This window comes from Berghia stephanieae, chromosome 10 (assembly GCF_034508935.2).
Source record: "Berghia stephanieae isolate SIO BIC M18660-M18661 chromosome 10, UCSD_Bste_1.3, whole genome shotgun sequence".
In the NCBI taxonomy this organism is placed as follows: Eukaryota; Metazoa; Mollusca; class Gastropoda; order Nudibranchia; family Aeolidiidae; genus Berghia; species Berghia stephanieae.
The window spans coordinates 40532413-40553655 of record NC_088369.1 but is presented as its reverse complement, the minus strand read 5'-3'; the positions used below and the strand labels follow the sequence as shown (position 1 = coordinate 40553655).

The 21243-nt window shown below is 36.0% G+C and overlaps 1 protein-coding gene across 1 annotated transcript; it reads left to right on the top strand.

Moving 5' to 3' along the window:
* Positions 1–523: 523 nt before the first annotated feature.
* LOC144981130 (transcription initiation factor TFIID subunit 9-like) lies at positions 524–20757 on the top strand. Its single transcript, XM_078929277.1, has 6 exons — positions 524–662; positions 4471–4607; positions 11763–11894; positions 12500–12557; positions 14991–15152; positions 20402–20757. The coding sequence occupies exons 1-6, from the start codon at positions 542–544 to the stop codon at positions 20617–20619; spliced, it is 828 nt and encodes a 275-aa protein (XP_078785403.1). The 5' UTR covers positions 524–541; the 3' UTR covers positions 20620–20757.
* The last annotated feature ends 486 nt before the right edge of the window (positions 20758–21243 follow it).

Below are 21243 nucleotides of genomic sequence, written 5' to 3'. Positions count from 1 at the left end.
TTGCTATGTAATAAATATTAGATGATGAGTCGATTGATGGATAGATATAGATGTGATAAATGAATGAATAATAAGACAGATTAGCAGATAGAGTATGTAGCTCACGTTTTCTCAAGCTTTTGTAACATTCCATGAGCACTCTTATAATATCGTACCTGCTTTGCTAATAATTTACAGCTGAGTCGAATTTTGGTTGATTAAAATTCTGGAAATAGAAGAAAAAACCCATTGAATTGGTACTGTGGAAGTGCAAAGTTTCAGTAATTCAACGACATTATAATAAGATATGTATTTCATTTATAATGAAATTCACATTGGGTTTATATAGGATCCATCTGCTTGAATTACATGAGAATGACCCATAAATAAGCCAAACCGAATAATTACTAATGCTTACGCGCATGTAATTACTAGGCACGCCCGCCTCTTTTTAACCTCTTCATTCGGTACCATGCGAGAGCCACTTTTTCGGAACTCTTTACTGTGAAAGTACCATTTCTCCTCCTTCCTATTTCGATGATCTTGCATCAAACCAACGAAAATGGCGACACCGGTGAAAAGTTCACCGAAAGATGCCCAAGTTATGTCTGCTATTTTGAAGGATATGGGCGTTCCTGAATATGAACCACGTCTGATAAACCAGATGCTTGAATTTACATACCGTAATTTGTTTGTTTCTTTTTAGCTTCATCTTTCGATTGATAAACAATAACGTCAAGATTGATTTTTCTCACGCCATCGCCATCATCACCATCATCTCATTCCAATTCCATCACATTCACATTTTTGGCTGTCATTATCCCAGACACCTGTCTGGGGATAATTTCATTACTACTATGAACAGTCTGCTTCAGACTATAGGTCATACGGTGATAATAGTGGGGGCGACTATTTTCACCGTACGGTAATATCTTGGTGATAATAGTGTGGGAGACTATTTTCACCGTGCCGTACGGTATTATCTTCTTGGTGGACGATTTTCACCGTACGGTGATAATAGTGTGGTTGACTTTTCACAGTCCCGTAATATTTTGGAGGACTATTTTCAGCCTACGGTGATAATAGTGTGGGAGACTTTTTTCACCATACGGTAATATCTTGGTGGACGATTTTCATCGTACGGTGAAAATAGCCTGACACACCATTTTCACCGTACGGTAATAATGGTGTGGAAGGCTATATTCACTGTACGGTGATAATAGCGGGGGTGGCGACCATTTTCACCGTACGGTAATATATCTTGGTGATAATAGTGTTGGAGACTTATTTTCATCTTACGATAATATCTTGGTGGACGATTTTCACCTACGGTGAAAATAGCCTGACACACTATTGTCACTGTACGGTGATAATGGTATCTTGGTAGCTAACAAACTTCGCGGCGTTTGTCTGTGTTGAACCCATGTAAGTAATCGAGGGTAGCGGCTCAAGATAGACATAGAAATTGAAATCACTATTTCTCGAGTTGTGAATAGCTCATACTCATAAGGTAGAGCCACGCCCTCCCCAGCCAGGTGTTGTTGTACTAGAACTAGTACTAGAAAGGTCGCGGAGTCGAGACCCTATCTCGCGCCACGAAATTGGAAAGCTTCATCGGTAACTGTAACCAATTCTGAATCCTCCATCCCGCCTGTATTATTATAGTTTGGGAGGCCTACCAAAAGCTCATCATGCCTAATATTTGCTCCTAAGAAAAAATACAACCTAGTACTTTTAACTTCCCCTAATAGGAAAAACAAACGACCTATAATCCTATAACTATCCCTAATAATAGAAAAAAAAAAAAAACAACCCTAGGACTGCTTTGACTGTCTTTCAATACCTCACAAATCAAAATGGCGGCCGAGAATCAAAACAATAGTCAAATTAGGAAATTTTTAACTTTCACAAATCTATCAAGGTTTTTTCTATATGATGACAAATTGAATAAATAAACGTCTGACAAAAGGTCCAAAGTGAAAATACAAATTGAAAGAAATGCTATAACGAGGAGCTTTCGGGAGGCCTACCTTGTTCTCGGCAAACTTTTTTTTTTTAACTGATCTGCGCGCAGGAAGAAAATGATTTCTGGTCGATTTTAAATGGTCTGGATGCAGAGGCACAAATGTCACAGTTAGTATCCTGGCTTCTGATTGACTAATACATACGGTGAAAATAGTCTGTCAGGCTATTATCACCGTACGGTGAAAATAGCGTAAAACACTATATATCTATAAAAACATAAAATTAACCAACATTAAATCAGTTGTTACTACATATACACAATATGCATCGACTTTGAAGTGGGTGTCATGGCCGAATGGTTTAGTCGTCTGCCCTGGAAGTTTTACCAGAATCAACGTTGCGGGTTCAAATCCTGGTTCTGACACTTCTTTTTATTTAAAAAAAAATTCTGTCTTCTTTTTACAGAACGTTGCAAGAGATAAATGTCCCAACCATTCTCCTCCGACCTCTTTTTTTTTTTTTAAACACTCTCTCTCTCTCTCTATCTCTCTCTCTCTCTCTCTCTCTCTCTCACACACACAAAAAGGAATCGACTCGCACAAAAAAAAAAAAAAAAAAAAAAAAGGGGGGGGAAGGATGAATGGGACATTTATCCCTTGCAACGTTCTGTAAAAAGAAAATGGAATTAAAGAAAAAAAAAGTGGCGGAACCAGGATTTGAACCCGCAACGTCGCTTCTGGTAAAACTTCCAGGGCAGATGACTGAACCATTCGGCCATGACACCCTCTTCGAAGTCCACGCATATTGTGTATATGTAGTGACAACTTATTTAATGTTGGTTAATTTTATGCTTTTATAGATATTTTATTAAATTTCCTTATTTCTTTGTGCATTTGGAGACATTCCATATTCTGGAATGTGGATGTATTTTAAAAGAGCGGAGTTTCAAATATGTGTCTGGGGATAACGAATATGTGTCTGGGGATAACGAAAGAGAGGTGTCTGGGGATAATCACAGCACACATTTTTTGACCCATCATTTTTTCATCATACTCATGCTCATGACTTTTGTTTTTTTTAAATTATTATCATGCGTCAAGACTTTATTGATTCTCTATGATATTGTATTTGACTTTCTGCGCTTTGTCAAAGTCTAGGGGCTAGGGCTAGATTGAGACAGCGGGTGGTTGGATAGGAGCATCACCCTTGAATCATATACCTATGATGTTCGCATGGGTGTACGATCCGATAGTGATGTCGTTTCTTCTTCTCTTTACTAGCCTATCCTGCTTCTTTGGTTTGTGATTGTATTTTTGACAGGGGATATTTTTTTTTCTGTAAATCTTCTGCCTGTTTGTTCTTGGTTATTTATAATTTAGCTTATGATATCTTTAGGTTATGATTTTGATTTACATTTGTACTATTTTTGTTAGATTGCTTGTTTTTTTGTTTCAGCGGTCTCTCACTCTCATATAACCTCAATTGTGTTGGAAGAGACCTAAAGCAACAAACAAACAAAAATAGATTGAGACACCAGTTTCTAATGATGTCAACAATTTATTCTCGATTCCGATCTGTCACAGAGTCACAGTCATGCTTTGACTTTGATTGATGAAGTTTTTTAAACTGTGGATCTACTTCTCCTTCTTATTCTTCCTCTAAAATGTAAGTCTGTAACTTCAATTTTGAAGATTCTACAGAACACTGTATTTTTCTTCCACATTGGAGATTTTTTCAATGTCCAAATGCTAAATGTTAATGGCATGAATACAGGTGGACATCACTCTTGAGTGGAGAATGATAATTTTGGATGGCTTCCTCTTATTTTGTTGAATATCATCAAGGGGGTGAAGTGAATGTCACTTGCTTTTAGAGTTACATTATATTTGAAGTAATTGTTTTCCCTCTCTAACTCAAATCCTCCCCCCTAATGGCTGGATTGTCAAAATAAATACAAAATTTTTGCCTTTGTCTTTAAAAGACGGAGTGCTCATTCCTGAGTTTTTTCTTAAGGCAACACACGTGTTATAATCCTCAACTACAAAAGATTGGTCAGATTTATTCAAATTTGTCCTACAAAATTAAAAAAAAAAAAAATTGAGCTTTTATATTTCGCAATATCCACTAGACATGCTCAATGCGCTTTACAAGGGCTCCTGGCCAACAGCAACATTTAACATTTCGGAGGGGACATGACGCCTGTTAGGCGATATTACATTTTTGTTTGGACAGAGACAACGCTGTTAACGGCCAGGTACTCATTCTATACCTGAGTAAGGTGATAGAATCATGTGAGTAAAGAGCCTTCTCCAAGGACTCAACTATGCGCCAAGCGAGGCTCGAACCCAGGACCTTCCGATCCAAAAGCGAGAGTCATACTCATACCACTAGACCACATAGTCACACAAAATTATATAGGTCTTACAAAATAGAGGTACTTATAACTGGAATAGGAAATATAAATCCTGAATTTTTTGGTGAAATATAATTTATCAACACTGGTATATATGTATATGTTGTCCACAGGATATGTTACTGATGTCCTGGATGACGCAAAGGTCTATTCTAGTCATGCCAACCGTAAAGGCATTGATGTTGATGATGTCAAAATTGCTGTCCAAATCAAGATGGATCATTCCTTCACTTCACCCCCTCCCAGAGATGTAAGCATGAAATCCAATGAATAAATAGGAGACACTGTTTTCCTTCGTGTCCAATGGTCTAATGAACTGCAAAACAAAATTGAATCAACTTTTACTCACGATTAATAAGTTAACAGATATATAGGTTATATAGAGGTACAGTCCACTCCGGATAATCGCAACTTGGTTAATTGCAACTTTTGATTAATCGCAACATTGCCCAAGAAACGAAATTAATTCTATATAAAAGTCACTGGTTAAAGTTAATTGCAACAAACTTTGGTTAATCGCAACAAATTTTCGACCTCAAAAGGAGGAAAATTCAAGGAATCAAGCAAACAAAATCTCATAATCAGATTTCATCATGGGTGAAATACGTTGAAGAATCTTGAGCGGGATTTAATACTTTATTAGCGTGTCACCACACTATTAGAGGGCAGGGCTCTGCAGTTCGGGTTTGTGCAGTCATCTGTGACCGTTAGACATGGGGCGAATGGGTTGGGCATGGTTTAGACCACAGGAAGAAGATGACAGTTGTGAGGAGAGACTGAACGATGATATCCTTTGTTTAATGATTAACAACTGTGCATTGTGACCAACAGGTCTGGTGAGAGCTTATTGTCTCATCACTGCTAATCGCTTGGACTCTTACAAATGTTGAGAACAAAATGTAAAAGTGAAACCAATCTTAAGATGTCAGCTTGCCTCTAATCTGATTTTGCTTGTCAAAATCCTATACAGGGCTGTCATATATTTTAAAAAATTCCAATCAAGATGCTTAGTCTTTGGTGGACTCAGAACAATGTTTACAACATATTTGTGTAAAATGTTGCAATAATGGACAGGAAACTCAACTTCGGATAATTGCAACTTCGGTTAATCACAACATTTTCGCTGATCCCGAGGTGTTGCGATTATCCGGAGTGGACTGTATTACGAAATTAAAAGTCTTATTAAATAGCCAGATTGTTTCAAATTTTGAACTATACAAAATCAATGCCATACTTCACTTCAATATCCGATAATATTGTCATAGGTTGACCTGCTTAGGTCTAATAAAAATTCCTAGAACTGAGAATTTTCGGTACCAATTGCAGAGCTCCATAAGTATATCAGAGTCTGAATAGATTTTTTAATAAGGATACTTTGGTGCCAGAGCATATATATAATATAATATAAGCTTTTTGCTCTGAAGTGTTATTTAATCCTTCTGAAGGCTAATTGTTGATTTATAAACTTATTTGAGGTCATTCAAATTTTTTCAAACTGTTGAATTTTGAAAGTTTCAAACAGGCAGGTTTGCATAGAAATGTTTCTGAATGTGAAACAAACAAAAGGGTGAAGTTTTCACTTATATGCCTTCTGCCATGTCTTTGTGATTCACTGGTTTTTAAATATGGGTGGTAATAATAATGGGCTGTAGGATAATAGTGATTTAAAGTGGTCGATGCGACAATCATGGCTTCTTTAAAAAAATTTTTTTTTAAATTGAGCTTTGTATAGCGCAATATCCACTAAATGTGCTCAAAGCGCTTTACAAAGGGTCCCTGGTCAACAGCAACATTTAACATGAAGGACAGAACATGACGCCTGTTAGGCGATATTACAATTTTTCGGACAAAGACAACGCTGTTAACGGCCAGGTACTCATTTTACACCTGAGTACGGTGAGAGAATGTGAGTAAAGAACCTTTTCCAAGGACTCAACTATGCGCCGAGCGCGAAGCTCGAACCCAGAACCTTCCGATCCGAAAGCGAATGTCATACCACTAGACCACATAGCCGCACTTTATAATTATTTTTTTTTTTTTATTACGGCTAGCAAATGGGATGAGGTTTAGCGATTTAAATAACTGCTAATACTAATATCATTGCCTTTTTTTTTTCTTTTTTTCAATATGTATAATGGTGTGGTAAAGAATTATGATTTTAAATTGTTACTGTCACTGTCTTCTTTTTTTTTTTGGTGTGTTGTAATAAAAATATTTTTTTAAAATTGAGCTTTTATATAGCGCAATATCCACTAAACATGCTCAAAGCGCTTAATAAGGCGTGACTAGCCAACAGCAACACTTAACATGTAGGACAAGAGATTATGCTTATGAGGGGAATTACAATTCTTTTCGGACAAAGACAACAGTGTTAACGGCCAGGTACTTATTTTACACCTGAGTACAGTGCGGGGATTTGAGTAAAGAGCCTTTTCCAAGGACTGAACTATGCGCCGAGCGAGGCTCAAACTCAGGACTTTCCGATCCGAAAGCGAGTGTCATACCACTAGACCACATAGCTGTAATAATAGGTACTTGTAGGCTGACAGCTTGGGGTTTGAAATAGCTGCTATATGCTTTATGTTATTTACTATATCTTAATATTGGTTAGAATCAGCGTGGGTGCGCAACTGGATGCGCGGGTTGACGGAGGTAGGAAACAATAACAAACCCACATGGTTGCCATTACCTCCACCATCATTCTCGCTCACGGTTTGTGGAAAGCACTTCATTACAGGCACGTAATAGTGAATCTAGTTTTTGTTTTGAACATTTCTATTATTATTCTTTGTAAATTGACCCATATTAAAAGAAACATACAAACAAAACAGGCATGACCAGTCACTAACAATGCCGTGTAGTGTGTAGACAGTAAGACAGTACGGTGAACATGACTGACACTGGGATCGGAATGTCTGAACCCATGAGTCGTTCGCAACTCTGCCTCACGTATTCATTTAATCAGTCAATTTAATTTTTATTAAGCTTGCGTAAAACATACAAACAAAAAAGACATGACCAGTCACTAACAATGCAGTGTAGTGTGTAGACAGTAACACGGTACGGTGAACATGAATGACACTGGGATCGGAATGTCGGAACCCAGTAGTCGTTCGCAACTCAGCCTCGCGTACTCATTTAATCAGTCAATTTAAATTTCATTTAGCTTGCCTATTCTTCAAGTTTATGTTATATTCACTTTTTCTATTTAAAAAGGGTAATCCAAACAGACCATAAAAACGATTTTATAATAAGCCGACTTCAACTTCCATCACTTACGACACGAACTTATTTTGGGTGATTTTTTTTAACAAAACCGTTTGACTCAACTAAAGCTTCGGCATTGGATAAGGAGCGAGGTCCCTGTTGCCATCTTGCTTAGTTTATACAGAGACTGGGTTGCCAGCTTGGCTGTTCTTGATAAATAGTAGTAAATAGCACAACCGTGTGCAATGAGAGAGAGAGAGAGAGATTTTGAACAAAAAACGAATATCTCTCTCTCTCTCTCTTACCCTCTCTCTCTCTCTCTCTTGCCCTCTCTCTCACTCTCTCACTCTCTCTCTCTCTCTCTCACTCTCTCTCTCTCTCTCTTCCTATTTCATCTGTCACACTGTTTGACAATCTTCTTCACCTGGCTCACTTGTACTTGTAATATCGGGTGTAAGGTAAAATTTTGAACAATTATTATTATTTATAAAATGCAGAAACTTTGCAAATAAACCGATAGACTAGATATTAATTCGATTCGAAAAGTGGAACACAAAAGGAGAATTTGCGAATACCCGGTCCAGACATAAGCGTCATGGTCTTATTTATAAAGTGCAGAATCTTTGCAAATAAACGGATAAAATAGAGATTAATTCGATTCGAAAAGTGGAACACAAAAGCAGAATTTGCGAATGCCCGGTCCAGACATAAGTGTTATGGTCTTATTTATAAAATCTAGAAACTTTGAAAATAAACGGACAAGATAGAGATTCATTCGATTCGAAAAGTGGAACACAAAAGCAGAATTTGCGAATGCCCGGTCCAGACATAAGCGTTATGGTCTTATTTATAAAGTGCAGAAACTTTGCAAATAAACGGATAAGATAGAGATTCATTCGATTCGAAAAGTGGAACACAAAAGCAGAATTTGTGAATGCCCGGTCCAGACATAAGCGTTATGGTCTTATTTATAAAGTGCAGAAACTTTGCAAATAAACGGATAAGATAGAGATTCATTCGATTCGAAAAGTGGAACACAAAAGCAGAATTTGCGAATGCCCGGTCCAGACATAAGCGCTATGGTCTTATTTATAAAGTGCAGAAACTTTGCAAATAAACAGATAAGATAGAGATTCATTCGATTCGAAAAGTGGAACACAAAAGCAGAGTCTGCGAATGCCCGGTCCAGACATAAGCGTTATGGTCTTATTTATAAAGTGCAGAAACTTTGCAAATAAACGGATAGACTAGATGTTATTTCGATTCGAAAAGTGGAACACAAAAGGAAAATTTGCGAATACCCAGTCCAGACATAAGCGTCATAGTCCTATTTATAAAGTACAGAATCTTTGCAAATAGACGGATAAAATAGAGATTAATTCGATTCGAAAAGTGGAACACAAAAGCAGAATTTGCGAATGCCCGGTCCAGACATAAGCGTTATGGTCTTATTAATAAAATGCAGAAACTTTGCAAATAAACGGATAGACTAGATATTAATTCGATTCGAAAAGTGGAACACAAAAGCAGAATTTGCGAATGCCCGGTCCAGACATAAGCGCTATGGTCTTATTTATAAAGTGCAGAAACTTTGCCAATAAACGGAAAAAAATAGAGATTAATTCTAATCGAACAGTGGAACACAAAGGCAGAATTTGCGAACAATCGGTCCAGACATAAGCGTTATGGTCTTATTTATAAAGTGCAGAAAATTTGCAAATAAACGGATAAGATAGAGATTAATTCGATTCGAAAAGTGGAACACAAAAGCAGAATTTACCCGGTCCAGGCATAAGCGTCATGGTCTTGTTTAAATGAAACAATGCCATTTAAAAAAATATATGGTCAATGAGTAATTAAGCTAAATATGCGGAGTTCAAATAGATAACTTGATCTGTGAATTTTTTTTATAATTAGCTGTTTTTATTCTCCATCATTTAGGTTATGTGATTAAGTTTATAATTGAAATACAAACTTTATCTCACTTATCAATGTTTTGCAATAAAGGAGAGTGTGAGTGAACCTGAGCAAAGGAAATTATTTGAGAGAGTGATGTTTTTCATGCTTTTCAGTTTGTAGTTGAATTCTAGAATGGATTCTTTATAGTTCTCATTGATTGTATGTCAGTATGTCAGTCTTTAGGACACCGATTACCCTAATGCAGCCACAATTTACAATGTGACGGCCACAAGCCTGTTAAACGCAGAGTGGGGTATTGTTGTTTGCAAGTAATGCTATGGTTTTAATAGGATATCTGTCTCCTATTAAAATACATTCCTGTGTTGGATTTTGGATTAAATTCATGTCTTCTTCGGATTTTGGGATATTTAATTTTCATGGATTGTGATTGTGATTTTCAAGACTATTAATGTAAGTAAATGCCCAAATAGATATTTTTATTCATTTATTCTTTATTTATTTTTTTTAGTTTTGTTTTGTTTTGAAGCATTTATTATAAGAAATATTGTACATATGCACTTATACACCAAAGACTATATCCTTTCAACTGCTTATTATTATTATTATTATTATTATTATTATTATTATTATTATTATTATTATTATTATTATTATTATTATTATTGTTATTTATTGTTATTATTATTATTATTATTATTATTATTATTATTATTATTATTATTATTATTATTGTTATTTATTGTTATTGTTATTATTATTATTATTATTATTATTATTATTATTATTATTATTATTAATATTATTATTATATAATAATAATAATAATAATAATAATAATAATAATAATAATAATAATAATAATAATAATAATAATAATAATAATAAGTGCATTGAGTGAAATCCCAATCATGGTTGCCCAAATAAAACTGGCGCTAGAATCCCGACTACCTGTCTAAACGAATGTTGTTTGTACGATACATACTAACTACACGTTCAATATCGGGGGCAGAAAATATACGTTTGGTTTTATGAAATTAAAACAGTAGTCCCACATTGTTCTTTGATGTTATTTGTGGTTGCATTTGCTTTGAAACTTACACATTATATTGTGTTACATTGTTTACAAAATATTTCTGGTACTCGTATGCATGTGTCGTCAACGGACCACCGGTCAATCGTGTTCTTTATTATTTTATTATTAATTTTGGCTTGACATATGTGAATTTGCCAGGACAGGTTGTTATGGATGGTAATTATAACATTAAGTGATTTTTAAACATTTTTACGGCGTTTTAAATGTCTTTCTTGCATTCATTGCCGAGCACCTCCACTTTTCTGGTACTATTTTAACGATCAGCTGATTTTCTCTTGCCTCCCCTTTAATTTCGCGGACTTTTTTCAGAACGAGGCGTGGGAGTGGCTAAAAATTGAATGATTTTAATAATGTGTCAGAGGGTGAAAATTATGGATTTGCATTTTCTGAACGAATATTCTCACCAGAGTATTTTAATCTTTATTTGAAGTAAATCGGGTGATTTTTTCAGGAAGTTATGGTCAGATGTCTCAAATTTCATACATTTTCACCTTGACTAGTAGTAAAAAATATTTAGAAGTGAAATTGAGCTTTGATATTTCCCGACGATGTACAAAAAGGGTTGATTCTATCATTTATAATAAGAACTCATTTTTAAAATCAAAATTGACCTTCTAACTAAGCTTGGCAATATCTCAGTTCAAACCTTTTCACCATTCGACTGATTATGTCATTCACTGACGCATGTATAATAAAATGAATTTATGTAGCATCAAATTCCAATCAAATTGCTCACAGGCAATTGTTTTTAAAAGATTTTTTACATCAACATATCATGATAACATGATAACTATTACACATTTACATTTTAATTCTTAATCGTTGTGTCCTCCAGGCTTGATTTAAGCCACTCCTTACCAACCATAGGAAAATCGTCACATTCGTTACGATACAACCAACATTTATTCAAATTTCTTTTGCACCTCATAAAATTTAAAGAAAATGAACAATGTATTGTAGAGCATGTTTTGCTAAAGAGATTATTTATCGTTAGAACTTTACTGCTATTGTGTTTGAGTGATAAAAAAATCTTATTTTTGTGTTAGTTGGGTGTGAATTTTTGGGGAACATCCTGAAAATGGCTGGTAAGGAGAGAGAGAGAGAGTTAAAATATAAAACTACTGGATTTTCCCCTGGTTTGATAGGCCCCATGATCAAATTTATTTTCTTTCCATTTTTAAACAGCTCCTAATGGAGATCGCTCGGCAGAAAAACAGCCAAGCACTTCCTCTTGTCAAGCCTTACTGTGGACCACGACTTCCACCAGACAGATTCTGTCTTTTCGCTCCAAATTACAAAATGCGTGCAGCCAAGAAGGTGAGGAAGCAATTTAGATTTCATATTGCATTGGTCTTATGCCTTATGAAAAGGTTTTTAGCATAAAACATTAAAAAAGGGAAAAGAAACAAATTTTTTTTATATATCATGTGTATTTATAAATCCCTTCTCTATGATCTCAATAGAAAATGTGTCATTCATTGAGAAATAACAGAGCAGACCCAGGTATCAGCTATAGATAGAATGCGCTTGGCCAAGGAGTTCACCACATTGCCATCCGGAAGTATAACGGACCAACACACAAACTCTGTGTAACCATGAACGTTTATAGTCAGGTTAATACAGTTTAGTGAGAACAACTCACAAACGCGGATGGAAAAAACAATAACAAAGGCCTGAGTGACGTCATCTTCGAACTATCTATAGTGAAGCACTGCTTAGTGAGCAATAGAGGGGTTAAAATTAACTTCGTCAAGGCTTGAACTAGAAGTTTTGGTCCACCCAACCCCTCCCCCTGCACACATGCACACACAAAACACAGATATACACATGTGTACTCTCCCCCTATTCTCCTCTTCCTCCCTGAAGCACTCATACAAACACTCATCCATTTATTCTTATTAATATTTTTCTTCCTTCTCCAGCCCCGTGGTATGCCATACAGCATTCCTGTCAATCAGCGACTTGGTATGGGAACTCATGGTAAATTATTAATTTTCTTGGATTCATTAAAAAAAAATTAGATTAAACTTGAAACCTGGGATACAACGGCCTCTGCTCTGCTACATACATAGACTCGTTTTTCACCTGAGTCTAGTGAGAGGATGTGAGTAAAGAGCCTTTTCCAAGGACTCAACTATACACAGAGCAAGGCTCGAACCCAGGACCTTCCGATCCGAAAGCGATTGTCATACCTCAAGACCACATAGCCGCACAATCTTGTGACACTGCTGGAAGATTTTTCTCTCTGATTGGATTGGCTTTTTATTTTACTCATTTACTTTTATTTCTACTGTTGCACTGGATCTATCATGCATTTTAGTTTGTTCTTTGGGTTGTCAAATCATTTCATGCATTTTAGTATGTTCTTTGGGTTGTCAAATCATTTCATGCATTTTAGTATGTTCTTTGGGTTGTCAAATTATTTCTACTGTTGCACTGGATCTATCATGCATTTTAGTTTGTTCTTTGGGTTGTCAAATTATTTCTACTGTTGCACTGGATCTATCATGCATTTTAGTTTGTTCTTTGGGTATTCAAATTATTTCTACTGTTGCACTGGATCTATCATGCATTTTAGTATGTTCTTTGGGTATTCAAATTATTTCTACTGTTGCACTGGATCTATCATGCATTTTAGTTTGTTCTTTGGGTTGTCAAATTATTTCTACTGTTGCACTGGATCTATCATGCATTTTAGTTTGTTTTTTGGGTTGTCAAATTATTTCTACTGTTGCACTGGATCTATCATGCATTTTAGTTTGTTCTTTGGGTTGTCAAATTATTTCTACTGTTGCACTGGATCTATCATGCATTTTAGTTTGTTCTTTGGGTTGTCAAATTATTTTCAATATTTCTCAATTATGTTATAAGTAAGCATGTTTTATATTTTAAGTAGTTTGGATCACATTTTTCATTCAGTTACCCGAGTCCAGTTCCCTTTTGCCACAGATTCATGGTGTCGTTTAGAAACCTTTAAAAAGAATTTGAAAACCGAATTATTTAGAGCAGCATTTTTCGACAATTAATATGCTTAATGTTTTTATTTAGGGTAGTAATGTGTATGTAAAGAGTTTGCTTATGACGCGAAGTTTCTGTATGTGGGTGTATGTGTGTTAGTGTGAATGCTAGTTTAGGTAGTCTTTAGTTATTGTAAAACGCCAGAGAATTTGTCAGTGGATTAATGGGCGCTATATAAGTATATTTTTATTATATTATTATTATAGTTTACCCTAAAACTTGTAGGTTATATTTAATTAATGTGTATTTTTTTTTTTATAATTGGTAAATTTTGGACCAGGTATCTTTCATGTTTAATTGTAATCAGATAAGCAGCCCTTGAAGATCAAGATTTTTATTTGTTTGACTGTATCGCTCTAGTTTGTACTTTTTTGAAAACTCATACGTTCACTTTATCAGTGTGGATGGTTTTCCTCGGATTCGAAGAATTCCACAATTTTGGAGTCAGAGGAGGAATTTTCTCCTTTTAAAAGAATGACATTTCCTCCAACCAATGTACTGGCAGTGAGAGACGTGGTGTGTGATAGAACAAACAGGCACAGTTTCTCAATCTCTAGAGGTTAGCTAGAGTATCATTGATATCATTATCTCAATTGCTCTAAAAGTTGGGATTAATGCATTAACTCACTCAACCCTAACACCGACTATATCCGTAGATTACCCTGTGTTACTTTTACCCTATGCCTGCCAATTTATTATATTTTCCTGAGACAAACTATACGCGTCGTCTAATGTTTTTATTTTTACACGTTGAATAAAACTATCTCTATGTACATGCTCATTTTTTATACATTTTTTCCAATTTTGAAAACTAGCAAATATCTCTAGGATTGAGTGAGTTAAAAATAGGGATTAAGGGCAATCATTAAAAACTTTCCTCCTGTTTTACTGTTTGTCACCATCAGCACTGCCTTATCTCCCTTTTTAAAAATATCCAAGCCAAGCTTCGACAGCACAAAGTGTTTCATATTTCCCCTTTTTTATTGATGTAATGTAAATGTTGCTGCTCAAAGCTCAAAGAAATAAATTACAATGTGAAATTGAATGTTGACTTCAACAAAACAGGATGAATGAAACACTACAGACGACTGAGATAATGCGGTAGTGGTGTTGTTAAGATGAATAAACAAAAATATTGATGGGCATTGATAATGGGGAAACCCGAAACATCCATTTTATATGTTTTCGTATATTATATTGAAGCTTGCGTTCAATTTCACATTGTTATTTATTCCCTATTAATTGATGAATGATATCTTTTTAAAAAAGAGGCCCTGATGAAATTTTGTGTCCGTAACTTTGACAATTATTTTTTTTTAGTGCGGGATAGCCCAAGCCTGCTCTTCCATAAAACTGACCAATCAGTCTCTTCCTTGTTTACGTTTATTTCCCCAGTTAAAACAGTAGCCAGCCCAAGCCTCACGTTGGTGACAAAAAGCCTGACACAGCCCACCGTGACAATCCTCAACAAACAGCCAAGCACTCCCAGCATTCTTGGAAGCAGCAATAAGATAAGCACGACGCCCAAACCTTTGGTGCGAGTCAACCCAGCAATTGGTGAGTGTCACACAAGCATACCTGCCGAGAAGAAGAAGAAGAAGAAGAAAAACTGCTACTACTACTACTACTACTACTATTACTATAATAATAATAACAGGGTCCCCACCGGGTCGTGAAATCGGGGAAAAAGTCGGGAATTTTGTGATGGGTCGTGAAGTTGGGGAAAATGTCGGGAATTTTGTGATGGGTCGTGAAGTCTGGGAAAATGTCGGGAATTTTGTGATGGGTTGTGAAGTCGGGAAAAATGTCGGGAATTTTGTGATGGGTCGTGAAATCGGGGAAAATGTCGGGAATTTTGTGATGGGTCGTGAAGTCTGGGAAAATGTCGGGAATTTTGTGATGGGTCGTGAAGTCGGGGAAAATGTCGGGAATTTTGTGATGGGTCGTGAAGTCGGGGAAAATGTCGGGAATTTTGTGATGGGTCGTGAAGTCGGGGAAAATGTCGGGAATTTTGTGATGGGTCGTGAAGTCGGGGAAAATGTCGGGAATTTTGTGATGGGTCGTGAAGTCGGGGAAAATGTCGGGAATTTTATGATGGGTTGGGAAGTCGGGGAAAAACAAAATATCTTTTAAAAATTTTGTTGTATGGGAAAAAAAAGATCTAGTCTAATGTTAACTTTTTGGCCTTAAATAGCTATTCGACGAAGGGAGGTAACTCCGGCCAGTCAATTCTTAGTCAGCCAAGGCCATAGTCGGTGCTGCACATGCTCAACACTTTGTTTATTTCTTTTCCTTCCTTCCGCTGCGCTACTTTCAACTTTCATCATCAAAGCACCTTAAATCAGCCCTACGTCTAGGTCTACACTGTCCACTCAGTAACATTGATGATTTAGTTGATGAATATGACAAGTTCACTGCTAAGATGAAATCCAAGGAGTCTTTCCTCAACTTCAATTCTGGCCAGGACCGAGTGGATGAAATTATATTCAGTGAAGTTGCCAATTGTCCAGACTTCACCAAGTTGTGGGGATTCATGAAGAAATGTCTTGTGATATCTCATGGGCAAGCAACAGTGGAAAACAACACGGCACTAGATACAGACATGGGAGAGAAAACTTTGATTGCTAGGCGTACCATCAAGGATTATGTGAGGAACATGGGTGGCATAGAAAAGTTTGAAATTGGTGACAATTCTCTCCGGTGGATCATATGACCTTGTCGCGGTCGGAGGGCTTGCGTGTCTCGATGATCGTAAGTGAGAGGCCAGACCAAGAATGATCTACAACGGTCAGCATCGTCAACAAGGAAGGAAGAAGGGAGGAAATCAACTGTCGAGTTCAGATTCCCCTAGTCCACACCCTTGGGTGTGGGTGTTGTCCACGACGTGAGAGGGGGGGGTGAAAAGGGACTGACTCTCAACAGGACATCCTTCCGGATTCCCAACTTAGACCATCTGAACATGGGTACATGGAGCTCGTCATCAGGGGACTGACATCCATCTAAGAGAAGGACACTCTGAGCAAAAACCCGGACAGATGGAGTTCGTAAACGGGGGACCGCAAACCATCTAACAGAAGGACACTCCGAACAAAAACCCGGACAGATCGAGTTCGCTAACAGGGGACTGCAATCGATCTAGGAGAAGGACACTCTGAAGCAAAATCGCCACTGCCTTGTGGACAGACCTTGGAAGGTCAAAGACTAAGGAAGCAAATCCTGAAAAACAGCACGCCGAAGACAGAGCAGCGGGGCCGGAAGGCGCAAATATCACAGGAAACTGGAAACTGCCACTGCATGCTTAAATCCCAATATGACACGGTGACAATTTATTTAAGTCATGTGGATTAGCCAGTAGAGGGTACAAAGCTTATTTGGAGGAGAAAAAAAGCAATGGAGAAAAAAGTGGGAAAAGAAAACTAGCAGAAGAGGAAGTTGTTGGGCTGAAAAAAGGAAAGTTGAGTTGACAGAGAATGCTGCATTTTTTTAGGAAGAAAGTGAAAAACAATCAGACAAGGCTGATGAAGTGACAGGGATGAAGGAGCAATTAGCTTTATTCACCAGTGCAAATGCTTTGAGAAAAGCAGCCATAGAGAAGGAAGAGGAGTTGGCCTCCGTTTCTAAGAAACTTGAGGAGAAGGAGGCCTCCTTGAAATTGTTGTAGAGGAAGGACAGTTTGTAAATAGTCTTGTACATAGTGTTATAGTAAAGTGAACAATGAAAATATTGGAACTCTCTATTATTGGAAATGTGGCAGTGTACTATTGCATGGTTGATGAATCATGAAGAGAAAGCATAATTGAATCAACTGATGGCAAGGAATCTTGGGGTACGATGTAATGGTTAATAAATAGCTAGTATAATCATCTGTTCTTTGAAGGCTACACTAGTAAATGTACATGTGCACTAATTTAAATAAGTAATGATATTTTATTATTGATAAATGTCTTTTAAAAAAATCTTGATGCATGGCGGAATAATTTTCCGCCGCGTGATGGGGTCTTGAAAAAAATTTCAAAGATTTGGTGGGGACCCTGTAATAATAATAAGAATAAGAATAATACTAATATTGTGGTTGTTTCAGAAATTACGAATTTCCTTGTCAAATTACTAAAAATTGACATAAAAATTACTAAATTTGAAGTTTTCAATTTGGCAGGTCTGCACATGGAAAGGGTTTACATTTCCAATGGACTAAAATATGTTGAACGTTTTATATAGCACATGTCCGTGGATGAACTGAACCGTGGTCAAAACAGTTCATCCTATGTGGGGTTCCTGACCTCCCACAGTGGGCAGGGAGGCACCTACTGTGTCTTCTATCCCCTTGTGTCTGTTTTCCAACATGCTTTCTGTCTTTGTCTTGGAATGATATTTCTTGGGTTTTGTCCTGGTTCTGGCCGGATACCCTGGCTGAGAGGGAAACAATCAAATGTATAGTTAGTTTTGGAAAATGATATTTTTTTCCCTTTTAAATAATCTCTCTGTTATACACTGTATTATTTTTTGTTTACTTATTATGATTGTAAAACATTTGAGTGTATTCATCTTAGTGGGCGGGTGGTTGGATGGGAGCATCACCCTTGAATCATATACCTATGATGTTCGCATGGGTGTACGATCCGATAGTGATGTCGTTTCTTCTTCTCTTTACTAGCCTATCCTGCTTCTTTGGTTTGTCATTGTATTTTTGACAGGGGATATTTTTTTTTCTGTAAATCTTCTGCCTGTTTGTTCTTGGTTATTTATAATTTAGCTTATGATATCTTTAGGTTATGATTTTGATTTACATTTGTACTATTTATGTTAGATTGCTTGTTTTTTTGTTTCAGCGGTCTCTCATATAACCTCAATTGTGTTGGAAGAGACCTAAAGCAACAAACAAACAAACAAATCCTCTTAGTGGGTACCTCTGCTTGTGTATGGATGAGACTTTTAGGTGGTCTCAAACTAAGTACTTTGATAGTGTGCTCTTGGAATCTACATCTGTTTCCTATTGGAACCAATTCCCCGTTGTCTTTCCTTTTCTTGGGTGCTTTAATTATAATTCTAGAACTTTTTCCTTTCCCATTTTCTTCCTTTTTACTTGCCCTGATATGACCTTAATGTGTTGCAAGCGAGGTAAAAACCCAAAAAAAACAAAACAAACAAAACACTTCATGATGCTCATTACTCAGCAGGCCTTATATTAGGTATGGCAAACCCTCTTATCGAGTCATGGCTTTATTGGCAAACCGAGAATTTTAACTCAAATCGTCTCTCTCTTTTTCTCATTTTCAGTCCGTCAAATAAAACGTTTTTGGTATCAAATTAAATCTCAAATCTTCATCTTTAAAAAAACGTTCATGCTTTTTTCATATGATTTGCCGTTATTTCATGGCTTTGAGTTGAAGAAGAGGAGTAAACTTCGATTTTGGAACCGGCGCTCTGCTACTCGATCACCGTAACTGACGGTTGTCTTTTCTCTCCGCTCGGCTGGTCGCGTCAGCGCTATTAATAGTAACGTCAATGGCTGCATCCGAAAGAAAATTGAACAAGCTTTCATTCGATACCAGATTCGCATTTTTATGATTTTTTTCAAAGGTTGAAGTTTCAAGTTAAAAACTTTAAATTGATAAAAAAATTGAGAAAAATTTGAAAATTTGGACGATTCTGGTATCAAAAGAAAGTTTAAAATCTCAGCTTTAAAATGATGTATACGAAAGCAAGATTAATAGCTTTGCGTTCACCAGCCAACTGAAAACGAAACTACAACTACAACATTTGCCGTATTCACTTCACTCATATGCCGGCTCAGGCAAGGGGCACAATCGCTGATATTTCGTAACTTTGCGTTGAAATTGACAATTTTGGCTTTGTCAGCTACTTTAGGGGCAAATTATTTCTATTTTACTTAGAGTTGAGCTCAGAAAAAAAATACACATATTGTTTATAAAAAGATGTGTATTGTTAGAAAGTTACAGAGGTCTGGTTTGAATATTTATGAAAATACGGCATTTTGAAAACGGACAAAAGGTTGCTTTCAAAGAAGGACAAATTTTGGCGATTTTCTACAAATTTCGAAATAACATATCTTTTTTAATTTTTAACCAATTTTAATAATTTTTATACCATTTTAATCAGGAAAAAAAGTTCTACCTGTTGAATGCAACTTAAAGACAACAATTATATAATCTAAATTTGGGTTTTCCGTACCTACTTATATTATAGAACCAAATTCTGGGTGGGGTCCTTTGGCCTCCCATAGTGGGTAGGAGGTCACTTCTATCCCCTTATATCTGTTTGCTTTCTGTCTTTGTCTCGGAATAGGATTGCTTGGTTTTGTCCTGGCCCTTGCTGAAGTCCATAGCTGTGAGGGAAACAGTCAAATGTTTAGTTTTATTTTTATGGAGATGATTTTTGTTTTCCTTATAGTTTATATCTCTCTTTTATGTATTGTTAGTTACGTTTTCTGTTTTGGATATATTCTGTAAAAAAATGAGCGTATTCCTCTCAGTAGGATTCTGTGCTTGCCTCTGGATGAGACTTTAAGGTGATCTCTAAGTACATTGATAGTGTGCACTTAGAATTTACATCTGTTCCCTATTTTGTTCCATGCGGTATCTTGGGTCAATAAATAAGGCACTTTGAAGAGTGACAATAAGGTAGTGAAAATGGAGTGTTTAATCATTTATTTATTCATTTATCTATTTATTTATCGTTTATTTATTAAATTAACATTTATCTATTTATCGTTTATCCCATTATTTATTAGTTATTTCTAAAAATTTATTTATTTTATTATCATATATTTTCTTTTGCGTTTGCAGGTGCATCAGGCCTAACTCGAATCATCAGTACCGGTAACCCTCCCATGGGCCAAGCAGCAGTGGCTTCATCTTCATCTTCATCAATTTCATCAATGTCCTCATCGTCACTCCCGACATCGAACAATGCATCTTCTCTACCTTCTATGGACGCCTCCTCTATTGTAACTGTAAACCCTCTAAAAAGAAAACTAGAGGATGATGATTATGACAACATGTGAATAGTGCAGTCTCCAAAACATCAATTCGACACATTATTTATTTATGACAATAAGATATGGATTTACTGATATTTTATTCGGGTGAAATTGAGAAAAACATTTTTCTTTTATCATGCACATTTAATATCAGAATCTTATTTCCTGACAATGACAGAACCGGTATAATTAAAATGCGGTCAACTCGAGAAATTTGTAATTTTAAAATAAAAATTATCTCCTCTTTTGCATCTGTTTATGTTGTATATATAGCAGGCATGAAAGAAAGAGAGGAAAAGAGAGAGATAAAGAGAACAAGTAGGAGTAAATATCTGTTCAATGTTATCATATAACATTATAACAATAAGTGTAACTAAATGACAAATTGCCATATTTATGGACAATAAAGATCTATTATTATTATTATTATTATTATTATTATTATTATTATTATTATTATTATTATTATTATTATTATTATATATTATAGGTCTCAATAGCTACAAAGTTTGAATACTTAAAAACATTTGGCGGTTTAAGCCGTTGCGTTAATGGATATATTTTATGTTTTCCTTTTAAAGTAAAAAAAGTATTTACCAATCCATGCTGGAATTTGTTATTGCACAGCATATCCGTGGTCAATTATTT

What these genes read in the sequence shown, in the direction of transcription:
- LOC144981130 (XM_078929277.1), top strand. Translation starts at nt 542, where the DNA reads ATGGCGACACCGGTGAAAAGTTCACCGAAAGATGCCCAAGTTATGTCT. An exon ending in CTTCACCCCCTCCCAGAGAT is followed by an intron (nt 4,608 to 11,762) that starts GTAAGCATGAAA and finishes ATTTTTAAACAG; the next exon opens with CTCCTAATGGAGATCGCTCG. An exon ending in GCGAGTCAACCCAGCAATTG is followed by an intron (nt 15,153 to 20,401) that starts GTGAGTGTCACA and finishes TTGCGTTTGCAG; the next exon opens with GTGCATCAGGCCTAACTCGA.